At 48.6% G+C, this 17150-nt stretch overlaps 1 protein-coding gene across 7 annotated transcripts in view; it reads right to left on the bottom strand.

Annotated features, from left to right (window-relative positions):
* PPP1R12B (protein phosphatase 1 regulatory subunit 12B) overlaps positions 1-16243 on the bottom strand; it is a 99441-nt gene extending 83198 nt beyond the window's left edge. For all 7 annotated transcript variants that reach the window (XM_062624892.1, XM_062624888.1, XM_062624890.1 and 4 more), the window contains exon 1: positions 15853-16243. In XM_062624892.1, the coding sequence (XP_062480876.1) occupies positions 15853-16140 (288 nt within the window). In that variant the 5' untranslated portion in view covers positions 16141-16243. The remainder of the gene's footprint in view (positions 1-15852) is intronic.
* Positions 16244-17150: the final 907 nt, after the last annotated feature.

The raw sequence follows: 17150 nt of genomic DNA, 5'->3' as shown, positions 1-17150 counted from the left end.
AGTGATTTTCCACTTCCATGTTGCTCTTCCCCTGCAGCTGATGGACTGGTTTGCCATTTGCATTCCCAGAACAGAGCACATAGCTCCAAACCAGAGACAGGCCATGTGGGACTTTAAAATCCAATCTAGATTATCATTTTGCTGCCTTCCTTTTCATCATCTCCATCCCCCTAATTCCAACATGATTTTTAATACCCATTATTTCAACAGCAGTTGGAGGCTAATACTTTCTACCATCTGAGAAGAGCTTGAAATGAGTCCAGTACTTGATCAAGTGCCAACACTAAAAATAGTTTTTCTGTCACTAAAAAGCAGGGACTGCCAGTTTTCTAATGGTGTAGAGCAGCATTAGCTTTTCAAGTCTCACCAGTTTAGTCATTCTGGCCACCAAGTATGTCATTTCTCTCCCACTCAGCCAGCGCTCTCTGGCACTGGCTCAAGGCAGTATATATAAAATCCTGCCCTTAAATTACTGAGATTTTCATTCCTGCCTGAAATAACTCTACATTCCATAATTAGAAAGCTCACAAGCATTTCCCTCCTTTGTGGAGAATGGAAATGTTGCTACTGCAGGTTTTGCTTAGCAAAGAAACGTTCTGCTAACAACCACCTTGTTCTTCAGCTCTACAGGTCCTGCATCAGTGGTAACGCTGCACCTATTTAACACAGCTCCTAAAGGCACTTTTACAACGCAAGCAGAATATATGTGTGGCTCCTGCCATCAACTCTGTTACATGAACATATCCCTAATTTACAAGACACAACCTTAGCTCAGCTTCAGGCCAGCTCACATGGGGTCCTGCAGCCCAGGTCTGGCACTCACCCTGCTGTCTGGCACAGCCACTGGAGGTTGCAGAGCAGCCTGGAAAGGCCAATGCCAATTGTCAATAATGGGGAAAATAAACAACTATCACTATAAACCCACTTGGCAAAGTAACTCCATACCTGTAAGATGGGCTGGGGAGGCATGGTAGGGCTACCCCATGCTCAGCAAACTGCTTCATGTGAGAAGTCCCTCTGTGTCTTCTCCTAACTGCTCAGAGACACAAACCACCTGCAAAAGATTTTAGCTCCAATCTCAAAACTAAAAGTGAGGTTTGTGTTACCTATCTACAGCCCTCCAAGGCAGGCAGAGAAATCTCTGCTGCTCACTTTAGGCTTTCTTAAGTATCTTCCATGGTGGGGTTTCACAGCAGCTCTGCTCCTGAAGCCAGGGCTGCCTTCATCCTGCTCCATCTTCAACCTGCCACCAGACCCTCTGCCCCAGCAAGGGGCCCTGACACACTTTTCATACCCCACTGAACACACCCGGGAGCTAAACTTGTTCTAAGTGGGACCAGACAAGCACTTACACTGGTATGGAAAGCATATGACAAGAGAAGCAGGACAGGCAGGACTGAGAGAGGCTTCAGCTGCTGCATTACCACTGACTTGGACACCTTGCTTATCTCAAGACAGATAGCTCATGGTGTACATAGGCCAGGTAAAAACAGTTTTATCAAGAGATGAAGGAACAAAGTCACTCCAGGGTTAGTACTGCTTTCACAGAAACCAGCTCTTCCCTACAGACACCCAGGCTCCTGTAGGGGATGTACCATAAGCTCCTGCAAACCAAGAAGTGCCCATCTAGCACCAAGGGTGAAGGAGATGAAAACAGTGGCGATGAGCAGAACCACCTCACCATGAATGCAAATGAAAGAGGAGACTCCTCCAGTGCATTCATGGACAACAAGCAGAACATCAGGCCCTTGGTTTTTGGGCTCACTACTGCCTCACAGCCACATCAGGGCTTGCTTCAAGAGCTAAATCTCAACTTTGTGGCCAAAAAAAGAGGAAGGGATTAGTGAGGTGATAAAGATTGCTGAGGAAACTATTCAAGAGGGGGAAGAAAAGGATGAGCTTGAAGAAGAACCTTACAATACTGAGCAAGTGGTGATAAAATGGCAGATGAAACCCAATGCAGATAACTGCCGAGTGAATCACAGGCAAAAAATACACCTAACATCATGTCACAAAATGAAAGGGTCTGAGCTTATTACTGCATTCAGGAACAAGCTCTTAGGATTATCCCAAATAGCTGTAGGAAAACATCAGCCCCAAGCTCAGAAATCAAAGCAAATTCTAGAAATGACTTGGAATGGAACAAAACAGACTCAAAAATACCATTAAGCCCCTATGTAATGGGCTAGCATAGTTCTAGTCTCCACAACTAAAAAAAGATGTGGGAGACATGAGTGGGGTATGAATGAGGAAAAGCTTCACTTGAGAAACCCAAACCAAGCCAAACAACTTCCCCCATTTCCCAAAAGCATTTCTGATGGATTTCTGGGGCATCACAAACATGGGTTATAGCAGCTGTAGGGCACCTCAGAAATAAACCATGCTTTGGGGCAAACAAACTGGGGACAGGAGAACTTGGAAAAAGAAGAGAAGTTATAAAAGGTTTGGGAAAATCAGGACACTCGTTCTGCATCCGCTCCATGCTGTGCTGTAACCTTGGCCCCCAGCACCATTCCAGAGGGATCGGGCCACTCTGGGAAGCACTGGAACCAGCACGGACCATAGGACCTTCAAGCCTATGTAAACATGTGTCTGAAAGCCTCCTCAGCACAGACTAACAAGACCCAGCTCTGTTCCCCCTGTTCAACAAAGGCATAGGAACAGGGGTCACATTCTACTGGTGGGAGATGAAACCAAAGCGGAGAAGGTGGAGAGCTCTGGGGAGCAGAGCCCAGACCCAAAGTGTTCCCACCAAATGTTCCTACAACAAAGCAGAACAGGAAAGCTCCTACCCTTAGATGGGAGACACCTGAAGGCAAACCAAGGACAAACGGACACAGCAACAGCATGGATCACTGACTAGATACCTACTTGAGACAGGCAGGTCTCATCTGTGTGAGGACAACTCTGCTCCTGCCAGATCTCTGCCACGGCAGCCACCGCACCATGCTGGCTCCCACGCCGCAGGCAGCATCATCTTCCAAGGCAACATTTACTCAATATGTTGTTATAACATTAATGATCTATACCATTATGTCTAGTTTTGCTTTACCATCCCCTCGTCTCCATCCCCACCGGGTAACTAAAGCTGAATGAGTCAGTGGGGTGCTGCTGAAGAAGCAAGTAAATCTCATTCTGGAATACATCAAACTGCTCTTAGCAAGGCCCTGAAGAAAATTATTCTTGGGCTGGAGTCATCTCCACTTAAGTATCATATTGAATTTGAAAGCAACGTCCTCCTAAGAACCCAGAGAACAACGAGGCTCACTGAACATTTAGAAGACATCAACTAGTTGGAAAAGTGACATAAAACCACTTGACCTAAGTAAAAGGAAAAAGAAAGTTTGAGGAGAACGGAGTCTTCCCGTAGTGAGGAGGCTGTTCTGAAAGCAGCTGCCACCAGAGGAAAACAAAGAGCTTGCTTTTCTTTAGAAGAAAGTGGATTTGGGTCAAACACGGAGAAGTGCTTCCCAAGTGCTGAGCGTGCCAGGCGAGGAGCAGCCTCCAGGGAGGTGCAGGAGAGATCTCCATGAAGGGGTTCAGGAACTGATTAGGAACCGACTGTCTTTTGGAAAGAGCTCTGATAAACCTGGTGGTGCCTCAGTGCAGAGGACTGGAGAAGAAGGTCTTCTACCAACTCTCCCAGCACCTGGAACTCTGGATCTGGAGCCCTCCCCACTGAGCCAGCAAGGCTCTGCCCTGGGACCTGAGAGAGCAAGTGACAAAAGGCCAGACCATAGAGGAAGAGATGTAGCCTCCAGCACCATACAATAGAAGAACTACCAGAGCACTGCTCAAAGAAGCCAAAGGAGCAGGAAAGAGTCTTGAGACCAGAGAAGGGCTAAGTGGTCACAGTAACCAGGCAACAACAGGTAACCCCAGATCTCCACGACTCAGTTCCATCACCATAACACTGGATTTCAATAACCCTGGAATCAGATTACATTCAAATGCCTTGTTTTCCCTAATGCAGCAGTTCTTGTTTTGGACAGGACTCGCATTTTTCAGTGCCTAGCACAATTTGCAGGAAGCATCGTGTCAGCACATGGATTCCCTCCCAGCAACTACAATCAATTCTTTGTTCCTTGTGCACCCTCTGCAACATCGAACAAGTTTCTTAAAGACTAACAGCACCTAAACTCAACGGAAAGGAATGGATTTTGTGGCCTGAGCTGCAGACTGAAGACAAGCCAATAATACTCAAAATAGCTATAAGATAGTATTTGGCCATAAGAACAGGGCTCCTTCTATAGCAGCTGTTAATAAGGGATCAAAAATAACTCCTGCAATATGCTCTGAAGTTATAACCTTGGCTCTGCTGGCAATACAGGTTGGCACGGTCCTGAAGTCCCTCATCGAGAGACAGGCAGATTTACCACTTATCTTCTTCAGCATGAGGGAATGCTTGTTCAGAATAACTTGAGTGATATCAGTTTAAAAGACAAACCATTTAGGGCTGCGTGGGTCAAATCCTGTTTGTCAGCCACCTGAGAAGGAAAAGAAAAGCACCATGAAGTGAAGATGAAATCCATCCCTTGCAGGAACACGTAGATACTAGGCTCAGTCAGACATATTGGTTCAGGCTACTGCAAGCCAGGAATAGAAAAAGGCTCAAAACCTCGTGGATTAGCAAGGTGACAGCCCATCCATAACCCTATTCTTTCTTCGAGTGTAGAGGATGTGATGAAATAAAGTCTTCATGCTTCTGTAGCAAGTTACCCAAAAATTCAATAAAATTGCCTATTAAATATAAAGCATAATTGCCCACCATTTATGCCATAAAGTATTAGTTAGCCTTCTAAAAATCACTTTCATTTTAGAACTACTGCTTTAATATTTGAGAAGGTTTTTGGCCTTATAAATTCCACCCTATTTTTTTTTCTCTTCTTGACTCTAATCTGTATTAAATAATACCATTTTAATTGTTCTTTATATTGCAGAAACAATCTTCCTGCCACACCAGCCTGGAGCCTGGCAACCTGGAGCTTAACTTACAAGCACTTATTCTGTGCTTGTGGCTTTTGAGCGGACAGGAAGAATCGTGGACAGTTTTGATCTTTCCTGGAATGGAAGCTACTCCATGACTTCCATTATGTTGCTGTTATTTCCCATCTCTTTCGACTGACTTCATTTGACTGAGATGGTAGAAAGAGTTCTGCGCACGCCAATCTACAGATGGACACATGATCTCATCTGGCTTTATGACTTCTAGTTTAGTTATTCCTTTCTTAACAGTTCTGAATCTCTGATTTAGCTCTTTTACCCACTGCAGTGCTTCCACGCTACCACATTAAATCCCCAGAAAACCCTTCTAGCCTCTATCAGCTGCAATCCACTGTTTTCCCATAAACAGTACTTCCCATTTACTGACCAAATTTTGCCAGCCAGTGTTGTGAAACCCTTCCCTGCCAGCTTTTATTTTATTACCCTGAATATGAAGCACCATCAACAACTGCTTCCTCCCTCTCTGTTCCCTTTCCCATCTCACACATGGGGCTGCAGAGTAATACGGGCAGGATAAGTCCCCATCCCCTGTAAACTGAGCTTTCATTCAGAGCCTTTGATTTCACTCTTTCAGACAGTAATGAATCAATGATAAGCTGGCTTTTTATTTCCCAACAGCTTTGTTTCTTAGGGCTTCCATAGAGGGACCTTATCACAAGCGTTTTGAAAATCCAAATGTACCACACCACCTCAACCAGGTTTCTTCTCTCCACATGCTTGTCGACTCCTTTGGGTTTATCGTTTTGGAGTCCCTTATAGAAATGAGCACCACATGGAGGACTGTCACTTCCCATCGACACGGCTGGTCCTCTGCTAACGGGTTTGTTTTAAGTGATGTGTTACACAACGGGTAATATCTTAAGAGACTGCATGTGCCAGTTCCTGCTGAGCAAATACCAACTGGTGCTGAAGACCCAACACTTTGCATTTGCCTGAGCAGTTCTGGAACCTCTTCTGTCAATGCTGCAGCTTGGTAAAGCTCAGAAAGCTGAGTTTTGACTTGAAGAAATCTTTGCAGAGGAGAAGACTGAAGGCAATGTAGACACTAGTGCAGAGAAGCAATACAAACTGTTCAGCACACAGTGGCAGAACTGGGGCAGATTTGTCATTTGAAACTCTTTAGTTGAGCTGTATCCAAGTCTCAGACTCTCCCAGTTCTCCCCCCAAAACCCCCACGATACTGTGTGCTCCCTGAATACAGCATGTACCTATTAGAGTGATTTATGATAGGGAGGAGAAAGCACAGAGGTCGCCCCATGTAAAAGATGATATGCCACAAGGAACAATGTACCATTCTTTCAATATTGAAATAATTAAGATTTGAATTCCACTAAATCATCACTTTTCAATTCTCTTGACTGAAATTCCCCCAGTTCCACAGATAGGATCCGCAGAAGTTTGTGTAAGTTCTATTTGGCTGCAGCACGTGCACTCAGACGGCACTGAGCAACACTTGGTATTTGAAGTCAGCAGTGATTAAGTTGGTAGCTGGACTGGAATTAAAAAGGGCTCCACCAAAGGGGACTCCCAAGCCAAAAATGACAGTTCAGGTGCTTTGTAGCATTTCCTACAGTGCCAGCCAGTGCGCACAGGGAGCAGCAAGAAGCTTTCCTCAGCAACTGGAAGACAATTGCTAAGCCTATTAATAAAATTCAGGCAGCCAAGAAAGGTAAGAGAATACCCTTAGCCCTAAGAGCCACTGATGCCTCTACTGCAAGATGGGGAAGGAGCACTTACCAAGTGGCAGTAAGAAACAGAAATCCACAATCGCCATCTCCCCTGAGGATGTCACCTGGCAGTACTCCTCACTGCCTGTGTGCTCCTGAAGAAAAGAGGTCACAACATACCTTAAAACTGAACCACTGCTGGCAGATGAGCAGCTCTGAACTGTTGGATAAGTCATCGTGCAAGTTTGCACCAAAAGGCAGGGAAGGATCTCAGGAATGAGATGACAGCAACAGCTCCAGACTGGACTCTGCAAAAGTTAAGAGACAAGCCAACTAGAAAGAACTTCTCCTGTTCCCCTCCCAGCAGGGACCTCTCCTTACAACTTCAGTTTTTTAGAAGAGAAAAGAATAAATCAGGGAGATAAGGACATGAGGAGAACTCCCCTGAAATGTTTTGGTCACTGTGCACAGGAGTGTCTGACGGTCAGTGCAAAGAGCTACAGTAAAACTGAGGCTCCATGCAGAAGTGCTGCAGCTGAGCGGGGACATGGGCACGTCCTTCTAAGGTACAAGGCCAGCTCTCAGGAAAAGCAGGCTGCTCTACATTGTGTGGCACCAGAGGCCCAGCCCAGGGAATAAAGGGGAAGGAATCATAGAACGGTTTGGGCTAGAAAGAACCTTCAGATCATCCAGTTCCACGCCCTGCCACGAGCGGGGATGCCTCACACCAGACCATGTCGTCCAAGGCTCTGTCCAACCTGGCCTTGAACACTGCCAGGGATGGGGCATTTTCCACTTCTTTGGGCAACCCATGCCAGCACCTCAGCACTCTCACAGGGAAGGGTTTCTTCCATATATCCAGCCTGAACTTCCCCTGCTTAAGTTTAAATCCATCACCCCTTGTCCTCTTGATACAGTCCCTGACGAAGAGTCCATGGATTGCTTCTGGGACCAGGTGGGCTGCAGACATGGAGCTGGCTAATGTCACTGCAAAAAGTCACTGTCATCTTTCAAAGGTCATGATGATACGGGGAGGCTCCTGCAAACACCACCATCATGTAAGAAGGATCCAGGGAACTATGAGCCTGCCAATCCCACCTCAGTCCCTGGAAAGGCTATGCAGTAAATCTTCCTGAAAGCTATTTTCAGCCACATGCAGGAGGTGGTGGTGACTGGGAACAGCCGGCATGGATTTACCAGTGGCAAACCCTGCCTAACTTGATTACCCACCACAATGACAAGCTGACTGGGTGGGGTGATAGGCGAGTAAGCATGGTACACCTTTGACACCATCTCTGATAGCATTCCTAACAGGCAGAGTGGGATCTCTGCCCACCTTGTAGCCTCCTTCAGACACTGGAAGCTGCTCTGAGGTCTCCACGCAGCTTCTCTTCTCCAGGCTGAACAGCCCCAAGTTTCTCAGCCTGTCTTCATATGGGAGGTGCTTCAACCCCTGAGCATCCTCGTGGCTTCATCTGGACTTGCTCCAACAGCTCCATATCCTTCTTATGCTGAGGACACCAAAACTGCACACAGTGCTAAAAGTGGGGTCTCACAAGATCAATCCATAATTAGTAGTTGATTTGGATAAAGCTGACAATTCATATGAATTCAAATCCTGGAAGCGAAAGATATCTATATGCCTCATATCCTTGACCCCAGAATGAGAACATTGCAGCAGGACTTCAGGATGCATCAAGTCGGACACAAAACCAGTATGGATAATGCAGCACAGCTCCATGTGAAGGCCCTGCAGTTTACACCCCTTTGGGTTATGGGATTGTATTTACAAGTCCAAACTAAACAGACATAAGCCAGGTTAGACCAGAGCCTACACACAAAGTCCTACCCGTTCACTAAATCCCTGTTGGAATCGCCTCTTGTTAAACCAGGAGCTGGGTTTAGACAAGGTCTGGTACTATGAGTTGTTGCTATCACAGGATTTCAGAGGTAAAAAAGCAGAAAGCTTTGTGATAAAATCCTCTGAGCTGTCCAAGACAGTGAGGAATGACAAATTATAAATAGGAGGTGGCTTCAGACAGATTCCAGAAATGGATGGTGAGCAATCACTGTGGCAAATCAATGCCCTGGCTCAGAGTATCAGAGAGGGGCCCGGCTTAGTTTTACCCTGAAAAGGCAGTGACACATACAAAGCTAATGGCAGGTGGTCATTCTGCATTCTGTGCATCTCACAAAGATTTATTGAGCAAGGCTGAACGCTGGAAAAGCAATGTTGAAAGTGCCTGTGTCCCTCTGCAAGGTCAGAGTACTGTAGTATGGAAACATTTCTGGGGAGGCTCTCACCAGCTAGGACCGGGCTGTTTGCTTCAGCTACTGGGAACAAGCTACAGTGGAAAACACCACTAAAAATACTCACACCTTTTACTCTTAGTGAATTTTCAGCTGTTTTCAAATAAGGATATTTAAGCTGAGAGCTTAAAGCTGGAAGGAGACTGATCTTCCAAAACTTGAACATGGAAATATGTAACAAGAGTGCACACGGATGTGTTTTCTAAAAGACGAGTCATTTGGAAGACTCTGCAAGGTAATCGGTAGCAATGAGTACAGTCATGAGAAACTGTGTAGGTGTCTGAATCAAGAATTTTGGTGTTCATGACTATCAAGAGCTTGATGAGAGGAGGGAGGCCTGACTGGGGATTCGGCAGTCGGCAGCGCAGGAAATCACGCCAGGAATCCAGAAAAGCCAATTTCCTCTGGGAAAAAACCCAACCATGTTTTAAGGATTCAGTATTTAAGGACGGTTCTGTTCCACCACAGTAAGAGATGCACCTCTGCAGCAAGGGGAGGAAATAACATTTGGCACTTGAAGCTGTGCAGGCTGGACCTCCATCACACAGTCGTGCTGCAGAAGCTCCGACAGACCACATCACCCTCCATTTGACAGCAGCTTGAACCATGTCTCTGCATAGGCCTGGGTGGACTGTAATCCCCGTGAGTTTGTTCTTAAATCCATTCATGCTGAAGCGAGCCCTGTAAAAACAGGCACCCAAATCCCCAGCAGGTAATTCCTTCGGGATTCTTACAAACTGAGTTCTGTGCTGGGGCACCCTGAGCACCTCCTCCCGTGAGTGGCACCTTCCAGCCCTGCACAGATCAGTTTGCTGCAGCCCAAGAAAGGAGATGGCAGGGACAGCTGCTGCACCTCCTTCAGCAGGGCAGCCGAAAATAAACTGCAGGTCAGACCCCAGGATTTGTATTGGGCACCTTCACCATGCTGGGGCTGTACCACGATCACCAGGTCAAAGAGCTCACTCCTTTGGAAAGCTTGCAACTGGAGCAGGGAGCCTCCATCCCCCTGGAAGGAGCTGGGGGGAGCTTGCTTTCAACTTCTTATCCCAGCCCTGTGCACAAGCACAGCTCTTTAAAAAGCAGAGCAGCTATTGCAGAGTATTTAATGCTCCCCCTGCCCTCATTTGTATTCAAAAGTTAGAAAGAAAAAAATACTGATTTATACCACTCCTCATGTGTTTCCCTCTCCCAACCTTCTTAAAAAAGACTGCTCTAACATGCAGTCTGACATGCCTGTGTGACTGATGGTATATAATAATCCCCAGTTGAGAGCTGGCATATCAACTCAGAAGTCTTGTATTTTAATAGTAGCCAGTTATTATCTCAATATATTACAACACACAGCACTTAAGATGCCTCACAAGCCCCACAGTATCTAATCTGAATTCTAAGTCTCTAAACCTGTTTGTAACAGAAACAGCTCCCAGCCCCTAACGCTCACTGTTATAATAAGCAAGAGGCACTCTAAACTGTGACAATAACAACAGGCTGAAGGTAATTCTGTCTAGGTTACAGCTGAGGGAGTTCTGCACATGAACAGTGCCTTAATGTCCCAGCAGGTTTCAGCCCCAGCAGCAGGAGCTGCAGGACACCGCTGGAAGCAGCCACCCTTAAGCATTGCTTTCGTTGCTCATGCCTCAGTTTCTGTCGAGCTGGCTTCCAATCTTATCAACCCATGTGAATTCAGACAAGTGTGCAGCACGGAAGGCTTGTCTCCACCTCTAATGCAGGCTCAAGAGTTTTATTTGCAGAAGTCAGAAAGCTTTCAGCATTTGGGAAATCTAAAAAGCATTCCTTAAAATACCTTCGCTTCCCGAAGGAGACTTCTAGCCAGAGCTCTGGCCCACCCAGCACCACTGCTGTGGGGATGAGAACCTTTCCACAGGCAGCACTATGGGACCAGGGGCAGCACTTCTACCTGCTGCCATAAAGGAAGTTGTAGCTGAAGATCCTACCAGTTCACTTGCTCACTGTTTATGGGGAGCAACAGCGCTTGACTCATGTAATCACCACATAGGATAAACAGAGGCTGAGGAAGGAAACAATGAAGATGCACACTTCCCATCACAAACAGCCATCCACTTACTAAAGCAGCGGAGGTTTCCTCCCAGCACCCAGTAGCTGAGTGAATGCTGTGGTTGGCTTCACCTCCCAGAAGCCCAACTAACCAGTTGGGAAACTGCTCCTCACCAGAACAAAGGCTCGCTTCCTCCAACTGCTGCAGGAGCAGCGCTTCTCCCAGGCTCTAACCCAGTTCAAGGTTAGTTTGTTTAGTCTAGAGTTAATTCTGCCCACTTAGGAGATTGTTTTGAAGCTGAGATGCGAGGGACAGACAATTAAACTAACCCACAGGGACAGAGCATCAAGCCAAGAAAGAGACTGAGTAAGCCAAAAGCAAGAAAAGAAAAGCATTAGGTTGGTAAAAGAGCCCTTCAGATTTTAACTAGCTGTGTCTAATACACTCCTGGTGTACTGTAGGTAGCTTCTAAGCTCTCTCGCTTCATTCAGAGTATATACTACTGTATTCCCATTGATAAGTGAAAGCTAAAAAAGCCCCATTTCACTTACCCTAGTGACAAGCCCTATTTTTGACAGTGTCATATGTCTCATTTGCTCACTTGATGAGCAGCGTTAAATACAGTACAAACAGCTTGCAACTTCTATTTTCACTGGCAGAAGCATACCTTCGGAAAGACACTTTGCAGAGCGCAGTGGAAAGGTACGACTCCCCCCGGATAACCTTCTCTTCCCAGGATTCAGGTATTTTTAGGCAATGCAGCCACCCAATGTTAAAAACACATCTTGATGTATGACACTGTCATCACCGAGGAGAAGAGCAAAAGCGAAACTGCCTTGAAGTACAGCTGTGATGCCCCAAACGTGTCTGTAGTGCCTGAATACTTCATTGGGCTGTTTCCACGCCACTTTATGTGCGTTGTGTTGTATCCTCACAAGGCACAAGCTAGCTTTTACCTTTCGGTGATTAAGAAACTTCTAGAAGCTGCTGCTATAGGAGCACTGTGTGGGCAATGACTGTCAGGTCCACCTCAGTTACCCTGTAAAACAAACCCAGGCTGTTTCAGCCACCACTGCAGTTCCAGCCCTTTGCTCCGTGCTCTGTTCCAGCTGGAAGAAACACCAATCTACATAGGAGCTCTCTTCCCTCCCCTCTGTCTCTCAGATTTTGGGCCCATGTTGGCACCTCAATGGCTCTCCCAACAGACTCTAGGCTGCTGCAATTAGGGAGAGCATGGATGCTGCTTTATAAAGCTCCGAATTGCAACTAGACAAGCCTGTGGTGTTACAGCTCTGGCTCAGAAGGATGAATAGCTTACACTGGGACTGCCAAAGAGGCTGCAGCCTCCTCTATTTAACCCAGCATCACTGCACAAAGTACTGATTTTCATGAAGCAGCATCTGAATTACCACAGTGCCCAGCACCTGAAAATCAACCAAAAGCAAGTACCAAGCTACTTCAAGAGCCTTGTAAGTGTCAGAAACCCAGGAGTTATTTCATGAGCAACTCATGTCTCCATGGAACAAGCAAAAAGGGAAACAGCAGGTAAATCAAAGGGCAAGCAGAGGATAAACAATCTTTTCTGCTGTCATCACTGATGAATCAGCCCTTAAAGATGCCTTAAAGAAGCATTGCCTGTTCCATTGGGAGACGCCGTCCCAACTGGAAGCACCAGAACTTTTTCCCTTAAGACTCAATTTTCATTAACGTTTACTCTCCGGTTCCTCTGTTGCTCAGGAGGAAGAGCAAACATTTCATGCCCCCTTGCCACCACCTCCAAACACCAAAGACATCCAACTATCACCACCAGTTTGTTTCACCTACTGGTAGTGGTTTTCTTGATTTATAAATGTTCACTCACACTTAGGTAATGTCTCCCTTTCCTTAAGCACTTCCAGAAGGTGTGGACGCTCCATCCCTGGAAGCGTTTAAGGCCAGGTTCATGTTTGGGGTTGAAGCTAGATGATCTTTAAGGTCCCTTCCAACCCTTACCCATTCTATGATTCAATGCCTCTGCATTACACACAAAGCCATTGCCAAAAATACACTCTAGTCAATGCATTAAGTTAATCACCGAGAAGATGGGATTGATGTTCACCCAGAAGCATTTTGCAGGCACTGAGGTAAAGTATAACTGAAGCCACAAGGCAGGGAGCAGACACTGGCCTGTGGTGTGGGTTTATGCTGCACCTGATGCTCCCAACAAGGAGCACGACGCGAGCTGGAGGCTTGGAAGCACCGCTTGTAATTTAAAAGGTTATTTTCAAAATACAGCCTTACAGTGAAACATAGCCAAGGCAGCTCCTCACCCAGCGAGTACACAACGGCTCTTAGTCACAGTGGACCACGCTCTAGAGAAAGCGCAGGTTTACTGGTGCTGAACATCACAGCACATTTGGGGGCACTGGGCAAACCAATCCAACTAACCCAAGCTGTAAGATTAGCCTTAGACTTTGCAGAAGCTGATGGTGACTCTGGTAAATTCAGTCAACTGACTGTGTTCCCACTTCCATGGCCTAAAAAGGCACTTGTTTGTACCCAGTGAGCCTCACTTAAATATTAAAGTTCTTTAACCAGAGATTTATACCCGATCTTCTCTTCCACAAAATCACCTCTTCAACATGTGGGGTTTCCTTCCTCACTTCACAGCCACTTGGTTTTACAAGTACTAAACCAGAGCAGGTGGTCACCACCATCTGCCCCCTGTATCTCACCAGTTTTGGGTCTAACACTAAGAGAAGTTATAAAAACATCCTCACGTCTGCTCCACTCACGTCATTTGTCAAGCAGCACCTTGGGGACCCTCAGCCTAACCACCCTTCAGCTGATGCTTGCGCACAGGCAATATCATTCCCCAAGACATATAAAACCAGACCTATTTTGGACCTGCACAGTGAAAAGGAACTCGCAGCAACCTCTCCAACGTGACAATGAGCATTTTCATCTGATACAGATTTCTAGACGCAGGACACACACGTACAACAAAACCTTTAACAAACGGGTGTCTGTTCTATTTGGGTGCACAAGAACATCTCTTTGGTGTTGTCGGAGATGTGCAGATGAGAAACTGTTACTACAGCAACAGGGCACTGAAATCAAGTTTTTATTAAAGGCAAAGCCAAGCCAGCCTCTCTTCCTGTGAGGTTGCTGAAGAAAGAGTTGCTTGTACAGCTCCCATCTGGTGGGCCACTCACTCATCTAAAAGCTCTTCCAAGTATCAAGCCCTCAGCATTACAGTGTGCAGTGTTACCCCATCCTGAGCTCCTAAGACACCATTCTTTAGGTACACAGAATTACAGTTGCAGCTTGCTTGTCAATATGTGGCTTGGCAAGAGGCTTGACCTTGCAGAGATCATGGTCTGGTGGGTCTAATGCACTTCAGGATACTCTGGTGGCCAAGCCTCACGTTACATACATCAAGAAGATAACATGGGTTCACAGTGGGATCACAATCAGTCCTGGCTGGGAAGCCCTCATGAAGTCATCCCACTTCCACCACACTTCTACCCACCTTAGATTCAGACTTCTTGCTTGTTGAAATGCTTTCAGTAACCACCTCATAGTAGGGCCTATATGATTATTTATTGATCTGATAATACATGTATTTGTGCTGTACCAGGGATTACTATCACAGTGTAACCTATTTGCTATACCAAAAAAGAACAAGCTGGTGCATTACAACGTTCGCTGCTTTGGCAACTGAAGCTGTACCCAACCTGTCAGTCTGTAAGTTCCTGTGCTCTTTGCTTCATAACTTATTTTTGGAACTCCAGCAAAATGAACAAATATCACTGCCCCTTGTTCAGTGACAGCCACCAGCAAGTGAGCTTCTACATGTCCCAATGCTTCAGTTCAGTAATACCAGCCCAGCAAAGAAGAAAGCCCAATCAACTCAATTATCATCCTGTGATTTGTGCTATTATTCTTTACAGACACATTATTCCCAGATGTTATTCCTGGACTGCGCTGCTTTTCCCGGCCCCGTCGCTACGCTCCATGCTTAATCTACCAGATCTTGAGCTAAGAAAACGTTCTTCCTGAGCCTGGCCTGGATTCAAATCAGATTCATTTCACTGACCAGATGCAACAATCTGGGACACTGATTTCACAAGCCCTGCTGAATCCTGAGCCAGTCTTCAACAGCAACAGGCTCCCCAGCATTAAAGGACAGTGATCCCACAGGCTCCCTCACATTCCTGCTCATTTACACACTGACAGCGACGGGTGAAACACAGCACACGCTGCCAGACAGGGGAGGCTTTACCGCTCCGGAGCCAACCTCTGCACCCACTTTTGTATCATCTTCAGCACATTTGGATGAGTATTAATAGAGCCCATGTCACCTGTCTGAGACGCGGGCACCCTCTGCTCTCTGCAGCGGTTGCCAAAGAGCAGTCTGGGGAGTTTCAAGGCAACTCTAATACAATACAACACAGAAGCGCAGGAGACGCTTCTCGCCTCGCAAAAACTAACCCCCCCCCGGCGGGAATTTTTCCCTATTTCAGCAGATCCCAAGCACAAAGAGGAAGTTTTCCCAAAATGAATGAATCGGTTCTGCCAGCCCACTGCTTTCTTTTACTACGTGAGCCACTCGGCACCCCTGTGAGGACCGGAACACCCTGCCGTGAGCACGGCACCGGCACACTGACGGGGCTCAAAGCCGTATCGGTTATAAACAACCCGCTGCCTCCGACAGCACCGGGGCACCCCCGAAACGCGTCCTCCCGAGCCCCGCTGCCCCAGCGAGGAGCGCGGGGAAGCGTCGCGGAGGGATGAGGCCGAGGTTCCCCCCCACACACAACAACCCCCAGCCCGGGCCCGACTCCCCCCGCCCCGGCGCCGGGCCGCCGGTACCTGGTGCAGGGCTGTCAGCCCGTCCACGTTGGTGGTGTTGATGCGGGCGCCGCGGCCCAGCAGCCGCTTCACCTCCTCGGTGTCCCCGCTGGAGCAGGCGGCCAGGAAGACGGCGCCTTCCTCGAAACGGACGCGGGACCCCCCATCGCCGCGGTGTCGGCCCCGGCCGCCCCCCGGCGCCACGGGCTCCTGCTCGGTCAGGGAGCCCTTCCAGCGCCGCAGCTGCTCGGCCCGCCGCAGCCGCGCCGACTCGGCCCGCTTCCCGCCCAGGTGCTCCGGCTCTGACATCGCCGCCGCCGCACTGAGGCGCAGGGACCGCACCGCACCGCGCCTCAGCCGGGAGCGGGGCGCAGCGCCCCCGCCGCCATCTTCGATACGCCCCCACCGCCGCCGCCGCCGCCGCGCCCGCGCCGCCCGCGCCCCAAGGCATGCCGGGACATGTAGTTCCCGCGGGCGCCGCCGCACCTGCCCGCGCAGGAAGGACTACAACTCCCGGCAGCCCCCGCGAGCAGCTGCACCTGCCCGGCACCGGACTACAACTCCCAGCAGCCCCCGCGCGCCGCCGCCATCGCAGCTCCCGGCTCTCTCCCGCCGACCGGGCGCGGTGCGAGGAGGCACCGGGCAGGGCCGGGGGGGGGGGTGACAGTGATGGCCGGGGCGGCACCAGCCCCAGGGGAGCGGGGCGAGGGGCACAGCCACAGCGGGTTCCCTGCTCTACCGGCCCGAACCGGGAACGTTTCCAATGGGGTTTGGCTCCACTGCGCCTTCTCGTGGCTCTGCGGTGCTGAGCATCCCTCTGCTGGCCGGCGGTGACGGTGCCCAGCGGAGGGGCTGCCCCCTCAGGTTGTGCTGTGGTACCCAACAGGGGATTTGCCTCAGGTTATTCAGCAGAGGAACCGCTGAAGGAGCGCACGGATCAGGGGTCACTGACACGTCCCCCAGACCGGTGGCATTTCACAGACCCAGAGACTGGTTTGGGTTGAAGGGACCTTAGAGCTTACCCAGCTCCAGCCCCTGCCACGGGCAGGGACCCCTTCCATAGAGCAGCTTGCTCCAAGCCCCTGTATCCAACCTGCCCTTGAACACTGCCAGGGATGGGGCAGCCACAGCTTCTCTGGGCACCCTGTGCCAGCGCCTCAGCACCCTCACAGGGAAGAGCTTCTGCCTCAGAGCTCACCTCAGTCTCCCCTCGGGCAGGTTAAAGCCATTCCCCTTGGCCTGTCCCTACATCCCTTGTCCCAAGCCCCTCTCCAGCTTTCCTGCAGCCCCTTCAGGCACTGGAGCTGCTCTCAGGTCTC

The sequence above is a fragment of the Pezoporus occidentalis genome, unplaced genomic scaffold (assembly GCF_034315485.1).
Source record: "Pezoporus occidentalis ecotype Australia unplaced genomic scaffold, CSIRO_AGI_Poc_V1 ctg274, whole genome shotgun sequence".
NCBI classification, from domain to species: Eukaryota; Metazoa; Chordata; class Aves; order Psittaciformes; family Psittacidae; genus Pezoporus; species Pezoporus occidentalis.
Note: the sequence above shows the minus strand (reverse complement) of the source record. Positions and strands in the feature narration are given on the sequence as shown.